This window comes from Pyxicephalus adspersus, chromosome 11 (assembly GCF_032062135.1).
Source record: "Pyxicephalus adspersus chromosome 11, UCB_Pads_2.0, whole genome shotgun sequence".
NCBI lineage: Eukaryota > Metazoa > Chordata > Amphibia > Anura > Pyxicephalidae > Pyxicephalus > Pyxicephalus adspersus.
Genome location: NC_092868.1, coordinates 16,386,685 through 16,399,524, shown reverse-complemented (window position 1 = coordinate 16,399,524; position 12,840 = coordinate 16,386,685). Strand labels below are relative to the sequence as shown.

The 12,840-nt window shown below is 36.5% G+C and overlaps 1 protein-coding gene across 4 annotated transcripts in view; it reads left to right on the top strand.

Moving 5' to 3' along the window:
- Positions 1-12,840, top strand: part of KASH5 (KASH domain containing 5) — a 48,179-nt gene that overhangs the window by 20,422 nt on the left and 14,917 nt on the right. For all 4 annotated transcript variants that reach the window (XM_072427196.1, XM_072427197.1, XM_072427198.1 and 1 more), the window contains exons 10-14: positions 1,165-1,242; positions 3,410-3,466; positions 7,247-7,306; positions 8,710-8,768; positions 12,252-12,333. In XM_072427196.1, the coding sequence (XP_072283297.1) occupies positions 1,165-1,242; positions 3,410-3,466; positions 7,247-7,306; positions 8,710-8,768; positions 12,252-12,333 (336 nt within the window). The remainder of the gene's footprint in view (positions 1-1,164; positions 1,243-3,409; positions 3,467-7,246; positions 7,307-8,709; positions 8,769-12,251; positions 12,334-12,840) is intronic.

Here is a 12,840-nt window from a genome sequence, read left to right as displayed (position 1 = left end):
GAGAAGAGGCTACGTGAATTGAAAGCTTGAGAGGGTATGATAGCGAAGAAGTAATTTTGCTTGATGACAGTGAGTGCAGTGTTAGGGTTTTGTAGCCTGGCTTTGTAGTCCATGAAGTCAGCGCTGAGGCCAGTTTCTTCCGCTTGTAGTCAGCTGCATGAGCAGTCTGTTGTAGAAGTTTGGTGTGATTGTTGTGCCAAGGTACTGACACTAATAATGATCATCAAGAAATTGTTATCTAATGCTTATTTGATGTTTATTGATGCTGAGATTTTAGCTTCCACCTTTGATTGATTTCTTTCTCTCTGTTTTTATATGGTTCTGTTTTTGTTTAGTATCAGTCTCCATAAAACATCCCCTGAAGAAGCCAATAGGCGAAACGCGTTGGTTTAAGAGACAAAAAAACACACAAGGACTCAGTACAATATTGTGTTTTGCTGTATGCTTTATTTTTATTTTTTATATTATTTAGTGTATAGCACAGGTACACTTTGTCTAGTCAGGAGACCAAATTTCACCAATTAAAAAAACACCTTGTTTTGAACGTTGCTTTTAAAAAGCCACTCTTTATTTCTTCTCTCTGTGCATACAGTTCTCCAAGACTGGAGAAGATAGACTATAATGGGAAAGCCTGAGCAATCGTTTGCTATTAGTTGGCAGATGTTTTTAGCACTGGATCAAATCCATTTCATGTTTGTTGGATCACCCACGTTGACTTTTGGTAGTCTATCTTCTCCAATGTTGGAGCGCTTTAAAAAATCAGGCCCTATGAGTCATCTCAACAATGTGCATGTCTGCTGTGCCTTACACCCTATCTCAGTTTCTTCTGTACTGCCGCTTCCAAGATTTATTTCTCTTAAAACTGTGTCTTGAGCATAGGGGTGACTTTAACTGTTTCTGCCTTTTTAAATTAAATTTTTTATGGCAATAAACTTTTATAGTACAACTTTATCTTCTTTTAGAATACCAGTAACTTTTATTAGTTCATCAAGAAACTCACAGTATTCTAAAATAGTTTCAGGGGCCAATGTGATGTCACTTTAAATGCAGAGGTTTTCTTACAAACATATCTACTGCCAGTCATCAAGGCCCACGAAACAGCATCTGTATGATGTGTTTTCTGTTAACAATGCTCTTGAACCAAGTTATTTTTGTTCTCTATAGAGTGATAAGCTACTCATGGAAAAAGAAAGGGCCAAAGGGAAGCTGGATGATATCTGTTCTGAAAATACCAAGCTAGTGGTAAGTGGTTTCAGTCACTAACACTGGGGAACAGTTTTGAACAAATTTGTTGACTTCAATTTTTAAGCTTATGTACACTAAAATAGGTATGCTGATTCTGAAATTGCAGTTTGTTTTTTTCTATCACGTCAGGTTTTTCTCTACCGCTTATTTTAATGTGATTACTGTAGCGTGGATTTGTATAGGCTATTCATTTACATGCAAGACAGTGGTCAGAGGTTGTGCGCTGCTCTAAGTAGTGAATAAGCAACATTTATTTTTCTATTTACGCACGTATTTCCGTTCTTTCAGATCATGTCTGGCTCTGCTGTTTCATGTCGTAAGTGCCTAAACAATCCTGATTCAGATTTTTGGCATATTTCAAAAGTTAAACTTGGTGATCAAGATAAGTCTTGGGCCCTTCATAAGGTGTGCAAACAGTGTGTCAAGGGTTTACGGATAGAGGAAAAGGGGAACATGTGATAAGATGCCTTTGGTATACAGGAGAGCCAGGACATCATTTCAGTGACTGTTACATTTGTATAGTGAAAATTTCAGGATATAACAAGAAAAATAAATGTAACATAGAGTATCCTAGTCTTCCATCGGCTATACGCCCAGTGGCTCATTCAGATGAAATCCCAGTGCCTGTTTTCGTTACACTACCCTCTCTTAAAGAACATGATTATGATGATGAACTAGGTGACAACAATGATTAAGAATTTGATATTGAAGATGACTCTGTTGGTAAGGAATTTGATCAGCATGAGTCGAGTGATTTGGCACGTATTTTTGGACTATCGAAGAAGGCTTCAGAACTCCTAGCATCAAGACTGCGTGAAAAAAAAGTATTTTAAAAAAGGAACAAAGGTATCTTACCTTCGAACCAGAAAAATTGCATTTCTGCGGGATTTTAGAACAGACAGTTGCTTTGTGTATTGCCATAACATACCTGGTTTAATGGAGGAATTGGGAATACCAATCTATAACTCAACTGAATGGCGACTATTTATTGATAGCTCAAAGTGGAGCTTAAAGTGTACTTTTCTTCACAATGGCAATATATTTGTGTCAGTCCCAATTGGCCATTCAGTTTCTCTTTGTAAAGAATATGCAGACATAAAAAGAGTCATTAAATTGTTGCAATATCACCAACACAATTGGGTCATCTGTGTTGACCTTAAAATGGTATGCTTTTTTCTTGGTCAGCAACGTGGATATACCAAGTATCCCTGTTATCTGTGCATGTGGGTCAGCAAAGCCCATGAGAGGCATTGGACAAAAAGGAATTGGCCTCCAAGATCTGCCCTAAAACCAGGTGATCCAAACATTCTACATGTTGATAGAAAGAATATTATATTCGCGCCTCTGTACATGAAACTGAGTCTGATGAAGCAGTTCGTTAAAGCTTAGCCAACTGAGGAAGACTGTTTCAAGTACCTCATTTTGGCATTTCCTAGCCTGTTATTTGAAATTATAAAGGCCGGTGTGTTTGATGGTCCACAGATTCGGCAGCTCATCAAAGATGAACATTTCATCAGGACAATGTCAGAAGTTGAAAAGAATGCTTCATTATCACAAAGCCATTGTCAATGACTTTCTTGGAAAAACACAAGCAAATAACTACACAGAAATTGCCCATAAACTCTTGGAGAGCTACAAAATGCTTGGTTGCAATATGAGCATCAAGGTGTATTTTCTGCATAGCCATCTTTCTAGCTTCCCGGAAGACCTTGGTGCAGTCAGTGATGAGCAAGGTGAACAATTCCACCAAGATTTGAAGGTAATGAAAGGATGGTATCAGGATAGATGGGTAGATGTACATATCATGGCATTACCCTAACTGCTTATCCGATTCATTTTTAAATGTTTTACTGTAAAAAAAAAGTCATAGAGAAGCAATAATTCCTTTGTATAAACAAAAGAAATTTAAATAAACAGTAACTTCAAGTTATTGTTTCATTATTTTTTCATTGTATGTAAAATATGTAAGTTTTTGGACAAAAATTGTGGGTACCCTGTATCGTAAAAACTGGATGTGATAGCAAAAAACATTTCTAGATTTACCAACCAAAATTAGTAAAAAACAAGTGTAAGATCTAACTCAACAAAAAATGCATTCCCTAGTGTAATTAGTCTGCTGCATTTAGTGACCCATTTCTAACCCAAATTGTTTTATTGTTTTCAGCTACAAGTATGTGAGTACGAAAGGTTACTCCTACAGAAAGAGAATTGCTTAGCGCAGGTGAGTTGCTTAGTTTTTCTTGAAGAAAGGGTGAAGTGTACTTTATGATGTCATAATTTTGTGTCAGACTTCTCTGCTCTAAGAGGAAGGTCCCTTAATAAGCAAGTCTTCTTTCGGGTAGAATCTTCGTCAGTAGCAGACAGAAGTAGCACAGAGTTGGCTGTATGAACTTCACTGTACACTGATTGGAAGTACAGTTATCACTGTGCTACTTTAGACTGATACAAATAAAGTATTTATTATTTAAAATATAAAAACAAATATTTTTTCCCTGAAAGGCTGGATGAAAAGACCTTACTTTTAGCGAAAGGGAGAATGAAATAAACGTAAAGCAGCTTTTTGAAGCTTTAATGGAGGTATAGCTAAAGAAAAGGGGCTCCCTGAAGTTGCCCATACAATGAAATTGCCTCCCAATCTAAAAAATGCCACAATCAAAGACTGCCATCTAATGTCTATGGGTATCTTTAAAGTGTAAATCCAGACAGTTTTAAGTTTTAGGTTAGAACAGAGGGGTTACTAAAGTTTGGATTCTCCAGTAAAGTTCAAACTAAATATCAGATGCCAGCCCCAGATTAACTTTACAACTTGGGTGCTGGCTGTGGTCCCTTCAGGTCAGGTCAGGCTCTCCTTTATACACTTCTCTTTGAACTCCTTTGGTTCAAGAAAAAAAACACTAATGTTCACTGGATACAATAAGCATTTACCCTAAAAGGGTCACCAAGTTACACCTGGCCATTTATGTCAGTTTTAGTTGAAAACAACTACTAATGCTAACTCTTCTTCTCTCAGATCCTAACACAGAGGTCAAAACAACTGGCAGTACTTCTCTACAATATCCCTCAATAAGGATTTTTATCTCTTCGTCATCCATAAATAGGAGTCTCTAAAAAAAAAAAAAAAACCCTAAAAAAGGTCAAATGTGTCGGGTAAAAGAGACTACTGTCCTAAATTATACACAATTTATTTGAGCTGTGTGATGTCTAGCAATTGTACAAATGTTATTTTCCTTTATGTATTTGGTAACTGTGGTAAACTCTGGTAACTCTGGTAAATCTAGAGTCCCGCCCTAATGGCTCCGCCCACCACCAGGGAGCGTCCCCTGAAGCGAAATCCCTCTTCCATTGCGTTCCCTATTTACTGCAGCCGACGTTGATACTTTCTTCAGCTGAAGGAAGTATCAACGCCAGCTGCAGTAAATAGGGGAGCAACAGCAAGGAAGGGCATTGGAGCTCCAGCGGCTCCCGCAGTTCCTAATGCCCCCTGGCCACTCCGCTGGCAACCCGGGCATTAGGCCGGATCGGTCAGAGGGCATTAGGCTGGAACTAACTACCGGCTTGGCCTTATCTGGCCTAAAGACCGGAGTTTGCCGACCCCTGCTCTACATGTTGAAAAGTTGATCTTTTCTTTGAAAAGAGACATAAAGATTTTTTTAGTGTAGTAAAGAGCATACCAAGTATCAAAATTAAAAAAAAATATTGGGTAGATAATTTGTCACATTATAAAAGTACAAAAAAATCTACAAAATATCCAGCAGATGTCATCAAAGCTGCAGAATTTTTACCATTATGTGAAATGCTCTGTCTAACAATCTTCAAAGCACACATTGGTAAACTAGTTTTCAGGTAATCCAGGGTGTTCCAGGTTGGAAAATGCAGCAGCCTTAAACTAAGGGTTAACCCTAAAGGGTATCAGTCTCGTAGGTCTATTTGCAGGAATAAGCAGTAGGGGGTGCTCTTAAAGACACCACCACAGGCGTCCACAGTAATAGAACAGCCCTGCAGGCTGCTGCTTTTTCATCCCCCTACTGCTTATTCCTGCAAATAGACCTACCGGACTGATACCCTTCAAGGTTAACCCTTAGTTTAAGGCTGCTGCATTTTCCAACCTGGAACACCCTGGATTACCCTTAATACTCACAAAGAAAAAGGAAGACACTTTCCCATCTGATTCACTACACTACCACTAAGAGATTTGATCTATCATATCCAGATTCAAACAGTCTGACCCTGACAAGTGACTCAACCCATATCCAAAAGTTCTAAGGAAGATACCCTTCTCCTCATATATTTACTACATTGGTCGACGGATGTAGGGACCAACCTTCACCGCACCCATGAAAAATTCGTAAATTGTGCTAAAACCCCTAACAAGAGTATAAATCACTACTTTAAACCTTAGCATTATCATCAGCAGCAACTACATATATACACCCCCTCATGGGGCATTTTCCTAACTTCGGACCGATAAGCACGCACCACTATCTATCCCTGAAGAAGCCCTTCGTGGCGAAACACGTCGAATCACTGCGTGCCACGGCAAAGCCTTTTGAATAGTTTTATGGTTATATGTAATAATTTATGACAAATCCATACTATATAGTATGCATAACTACTCTGCGCTGTGAATTAGTAACAGGACAGAGACGAAAACTATATATGTTTATGTGTATTTGATGACTTATGTACTGAATAATCAATCAATACACTTCACTTTTTGCATGAAACCTATGAGCCTCAAACCTCTTTCATCCTCTCTATTTATTTATACTTAAATACCATATAGAGGTGGCTCAACATATAAACACATTCATATAGTGAGGAGGAGTAAAACCCTTTCTATACAAATTTTAGTAGCTCTATTAGCTCAATATCACTTCAGCTACATTTCACCTACAGCAAAATTAAACTTGCCAAAATAACTCATCCCTAACTATCAGCCCAGAAATCCTGCTGATATTTTTCTGCATGCTCTATTCTATGGTATTTGGGTAAAGGTGAGTCATTTGGCTTTATTTTCTCTTCAGAGGAAGAAAATAAAACTAGCCAGATACTATGCATTAATATTGATTGGTTTGCTGAAAATATTATTCAGAATAATTGTCAGAATTTTAATTGATATTTGGGCAGAATGTTGATTGAAAGTTGATCAGCTAAACATACACATAGGTTTGGGACAGGAAATGCTGGCATGGGTGGAATTGATGTAAAGCTGACCAACTGTCAATGTAAGAGTGAATGGATTCAGCTCTGACCCCTTTCACATCTTTAATGACACACCCCAGGGCTGCCCATTGTCCCCTACTAGATTTTCTAATGTTAGAGCCCCTATTGAACACAGTCAAACATTACCCAAATATTATGTGGTTAGAGATGGAAAGATGGTTTCCTCTTCATTGTATCCAACCCTATACTGTGGGTATTGGCAAGGAAGTTGAAAGAATTTAGCTTCAATTGTTTTTGGTTTAGATAAACAATAAAGTAAACCCGTTGTGAGGTTTGCTTAGCACCAATAACTGCATGCCACCATATAATTCCCCTCTTGAGCAAAGTATAGTTTCTAGGTATGTCGGCGCAATATAAATACTGTGTCATAAAAAAAATAATAATAATATTAAGTAAAAAGAATTGGTGGAGGACCAGGAGCCCAAAGGTTCAGACAAGGCCAAGGGATCACTAATGACAATGCGCAAAGCTTGGCAAGAACAGGTTAGAGTCAAAGCCAAATGTCATACACAGTTGATAATAGCCAGGCAAGATATCTATTGAGGTCAAGTAGAATCGTGGTCACGGTCAAGCAGCAGTCAGTCCAGATGGAAGAAAAGGGGGGTCAGAAAGGGTAAGGTTGGTTATGCAGACACAGTATGAGAGTGCCCCCCTAGCTGGAAACTGATGCTTTTATGGGTGGTGAGCATTTGGTCTGAGCCTGGCTAAATACCGAATAAATAGTAATAACAGTAATAACAACATACATTTTACTGATTATGTGCATAATTCTTTGTAGAAAAATCTTCAGTCAGCAGAACTACAGACTCTAATTGAAGAATACAAATTTCTGTTAGAGGTAGGTTTAATTGAATCAAAGTGTTAGTAAACAATTTACAGATATAGCATTTAAACAAGCCAGTAATGGTGACCTCTTCCAGTAATTAGGATTGAAGGGAAACAAATACATCAATAAGTTGTTGGTAATTTAACTAAAACTGGTTAGTATGATGTATTACCTCCATAATATGGGTTGTTGATTAACCTAAATCTAAAAGCAAAATGAACACTAAAATGAATAATGGTAGATAGGTAAACCCGTGTTTTTATAGAATACCCAATCTATAGAGATAGTACTGAGACTAAAAAACAGTATTTTTTATAGAATATGGTTGGTTGGTTAACATAGCAGCATAGTATTTATCAAACTATGACTATGCAGAGTATATAGTCCCTATTCATTTTTTTTAATCTCCATTGGCAGCAAGTGTGCACTATATCGGTTCATTACCAAAGCTGCCTTTTTATTAAAAAGAAAAAAAATGTTATACCGAAAAAAAGTTCTGAATACTATTAATTTATAAGATAACCAAGATATATTCGGTTTTCTGTATAGTGGCATTTTTAGATTTTTCTCACTTGCTGTCTGGTGCTTCTGTTGTTAGCAGGACAGAAAGTGAGGGCAAAGCCCCAGATAGCTAGAAAAAATCCAAAGCTAGAAAAAAAAGGATTAGGTAGAAATAAAATTTTAAACTGTATCCAGAGCCAAATTTTTAGGATATAGAATGAAATGACCAGTTTTTGTTTTACCACCTGTGTCCCATTGGGGAGATGTCCCTCTGCTTTCTGTCCTATAGACAAAACAGGACAAATATCACTGTAACAATTGAAAACACAAACTTTAGGATTTTTCCTCACTTTCGGTTCCAATGACAACAGCTTCCAGGACAAATAGTCCAAGGTTCAAACCCTCACCACTCTTTTCAAAACTTAAAAAAGGTTTGAGTTTACATACACATTAATCAACTCTTGTGTACAACAATTTATACATTTTAATTGGATGTAGCTAAATAAAAAAGCACTGAAACTCCTTAGGTCAGAATCAGTATCTGCTAATCAGTGCTGACGGAGCTGCTAGTAGCATCTCTGCTATCAGAGTGACAACAGGTACTGCCAGTCACAGACATTTGTCCAGCTGTAAAGCACTTTAGGACATACATTATTCATGTATTTCACGTTGCAGATTAGGCAGCCCCTGCATGGAGCTGTTTTGGTTGGCGTACTTTGGATATAATAATGTTCAGTGGGCAAAAACTGAATGGCTTCCATCTACTACTGAAACATCTGTATCATAAAAACATTTACTTTTCTGCCTGCTTTTAGGAATAAACAAAATATAATTTGATGTATAGTTTTTGCCAAACAATAAACTAATTTTTAATTTTGTTTTTTTTTTTTTTTTACCTTTTTTATGATTTGGAGCTTAAAACTGAAAAGAATGCCTCAGATCAGCTTTCACAAATTCATGAAGACATTAACATGTAAGTTGAAGCGTAATCAAAGGGACTCTGGCATTCATGGAAGCTGCTATTTCTGAACTCAACTCTTGAAAATGTTAGTTCTCTGGCTGTCATTCTGAAGCTTTGTTTTCAATGCTTTCTGAATTGCTGATGATAAATAATAAGAAAAACGATAAATAATTCTGACACTTCTCTTCCATTTATTCACGTTTGTTCTGCTACAATCAGAAATGAAAACTAGAGTAACAACCTCAAACAAGCATGCACTTTGTATATGCATGACAATGCAACAGGTTGCTTTAAAGATAACCCTCAAAGCACCCTACAGTAGCCTTCTCTCTGTGCTTCTGCTGCTCTATTTGCCAAAAACAATGACAAGAAGAAGCTATGTTTAAGTTCCAGCCTGATTCTAAATACAAATTCTTACAAAGGGCTGAGGACTCTCTCCTCGTCCATATATATCAAGTCTGTTCTACACAAACACACTGAAAAAAATATTCCAATTTGTAATAAGTTTAAAGAGGCTAAAATTAAACCCCATGTGGCTCACAGCAAATGTTAAACGCCATAAAAAATAAGAAAAGGACATTCCAAAAATATAAAAATGAAGGATCACCTTCATCATTTGAAAACTATAAAGAATATAACAAAAGATGTAAAAAAGAGATAAAATGTGCAAAACTTCAAAATGAAAGAGATTGCAAGAGAAAGTAAGGCAAACCCCAAAAAGGTTTGTAAATATATTATTAGCAAAAAAAATCAGATCAAAGCATGAAGGCCCCTTAAAGCATGTCTCTGGATTGGTAACTGGGGATAAAGAAAAGGTGAATTTACTAAACACTTTTTAGCTCTGTGTACACAAAGGAAAATGGCAGAGTTGAAGTCCAATTTGCTAATAGCAATGCCACTGCCTTAAATGAGCCACAATGGCTCAAAATTTATATGATTGAGAAACAGTTGGGCAAAATTAAGATAATTTTAATGCTCATAGTTGGAAAGGTCATAGAGAGTTTGATAAAAAAAAATCACATGAAGGAGTTTCTGCTAAAACATTTTCTCACAAGTAACAGTCAGCATGGATTCAAGAAAGACCAAAGTTGTCAAACAAATTTACTTTTTTTATGAGTAAGTAAACAGGTGGACAGTGGAGTAGCAGTTGATATAGTGTACTTTGTTAAAGCATTTGACACTGTACCCCACAGCCAGTTTATATGTAAGTTAGGGTCAATAGGCTTAGAAAAGCCAATTTGTAAATGAATAGAGAACTGGCTTGAAGACCGCATCCAAGGAGTAGTGAATAATGATTCATACTCTGAATGGTCTAAGGTTATTAGTGGTGTACCCCAGGGATCAGTGTTGGGGCTGTTTAACATCTTTATAAATGATATAGAGTTTGGGATTAAAAGTATTATTTCTGTGTTTGCAGTTATTACCAAACTATGTAATGGAATTAAGTCCAAATAGGACGTCCATAATCTACAAGCAAACCTGGATGTACTGTTTGATTGGGCAGCCAAGTGGCAAATGACATTTAATATAGACAAATGTAAAGTTATGCACTTGGGGGCTAACAACATGCATGCTTCATACTGTCTAGGGGGAATACATTTGGGGAGTTAGAAATCGAAAAGGATCTGTGGGATCTGGTAGATCATAGACCTAATAGCATGCAATGCCAAGCTGCAATGTCTAAAGCTAGCAAAGTCCTTTCTTGTATTAAAAGAGGAATAGACTGCAGAGATGCACCAGTTCACAAAAAGGATATTGTAGAATTTGGGAGGAGCTCAGCTATGAAGAGAGATTAGCTGAACTGAATCTATTCTTCCTTGAGAAGAGACATATAAGGGGGTATATGATCCTCCTTTTTAAATATATAAATGGCACATATACTTTGTTCTCAACTATTAACTTTAAGATCATTACAAAGAACAAGAGGAAAAGAAGTTTTAGCTCTGCATAAGGAAGGGATTCTTCACTGTAAGGTCTGTGAAAATGTGGAATCGGCTCCCTCAGGAAGTAGTTTCAGCAACTACTTTAGATCACTTTAGGAAAAAGCAGGGTGCTTTTCCAGAAGCACAGAATATAACTGGATATTAAAGCTTTAAAGTAATGATAACAGCCTTCCTCTGGATCAACTATGTTCATAGGGTTTTATGTCTGGGATATGTTTTTTCCCTAGTGGTTGAACTTCATGGACTTTTTTCAACCTTACTTACTAACTATGTAACTATGGAACTATACGTGAGGTAAAGCTGATGCTGGGATCAGCAATAAAGTGAACCTGTTGCTTTTAGGTTTTCTAAACAGAGGATCCAGCAAAAAGATATTTTTTTTCACCACAAATAGAAAAAACAACTGAAAGGAATATGAAAGTGAGCTTTGAACTTTATCTGCAGGCTGGATAATATAATAGTGCCCCAATGCAAATAGAAAAAGATATATTTTTTCTAAAATTCAACTATAACATATATTAATCTATGGACCAACTTTTGCTCCTAACACAACTTCCACTTTTTTTTTATATATTAACTACTAACGTCTACCTTTTGCTATCCTACTTGATGACATGATGAAAGAAATTACAAACTTAGCTTTCACATGCTATGTTCAAACTTTTTGTGCTGATAAATATACATATTATTATTATTCTTACTCAGAATTTATATAGCACTGACATATAACGCAGGGCTTAACAAAGACCCATGTCATAATCTTATGCATAAAAACCGCAAACACAATGTATTATTATTATTATTATTATTATTATTAATAATAATAATAATAATAAACAGGATTTATAAAGCGCCAACATATTACGCAGCGCTGTACATTAAATAGGGGTTGCAAATGACAGACAAATGCAGACAGTGATACAGGAGGAGGGGACCCCGCCCCACAAAGCTTACAATAAATGTATGATGACATGGGTGCAATTACTAACATTTGGTATGGATGTGCAGGAAGTAAATGCAAAAATGACATTGGTAGAATTTACTATAATTGAAACAGACTTCATTGTGTTGATTTTTGTTAAATGTTGTGTTGCAGCAACTCCTAGTGTAAGCCTGATTTTTACATTGAGCTGGTGTGGAGATGCTGCTTAAAATAAACACAACATTACCATCCTTCAAATGAGTATAAATGGGCTGGGTGAAGTTTTTTTCCATTTGTGTTTGTGTATTATGGACTGGATACTCCTGGAGTTTTGTAATGTCAAGTTATACATTGCATTGTACCACTGTATACCAATGATTACATGTATACAATATGTACAGATCTGTGGAATTTGTAACAAAAAAACACATAGTCAACTGGAAACAGAGGCAACTTTGGCTTCTGACAGTATGAACAAGGCAAATCTGACTTCACTTTGAAGTAATACTTTATATGTAACAGAAAACAGTGAAGGCCATGTCTTTATTTATGGAAATCAATAGGCTGATAGTACTGAATAGTGGACAGTTCAGTATAAACACCTAACAAAGGCCTCTCTTTGTTCTATAGAAGTACACATCCTTATGAGAACCAATGTTCCGGTAATCAGCCACAACAATCTGTGTGTAAAGAGTTACAGGAGGCAATAGAGGTACGTAGACCATTTAGCAAAAGAAAAATAACCATGTATAATTGTGTCTACTGTTATGAGTTTTCTTTTTAATTCTATACTCTTTCCTTGAACAGTAAATAAAAATCTTGCTGGAAAAAAAAATGAAAGCAGGGGGAAGGGATGAATTGAAGGTTTCTTTAGTAATACACAATGACAGACTGAAAATGCAGAATTCTGATATTATACAAGTAAATAGAAGTCTATGCAATAAACTAAAATTATGCAGGAAACCTACCATAAGGGAAATAACAAAGCTGCAGTTGTTGACCTCTGTTTCTACCATCATTGATTGGCTGCCTTAATTTCTGATGCTTTGGTCTCTAATGATTTTCAATCACTGACCCAGAAAAAGTTTCATGTGCCATGTCATTGACTTATTGACACCGGACAGCCATGTATCTAGCATTTTTGATGGTGGAATCATCCTGTAGACTTGAACATTTTGACTGCTGTGTATAAGGTACTTAAAGTACTTAAAGTTGAGAA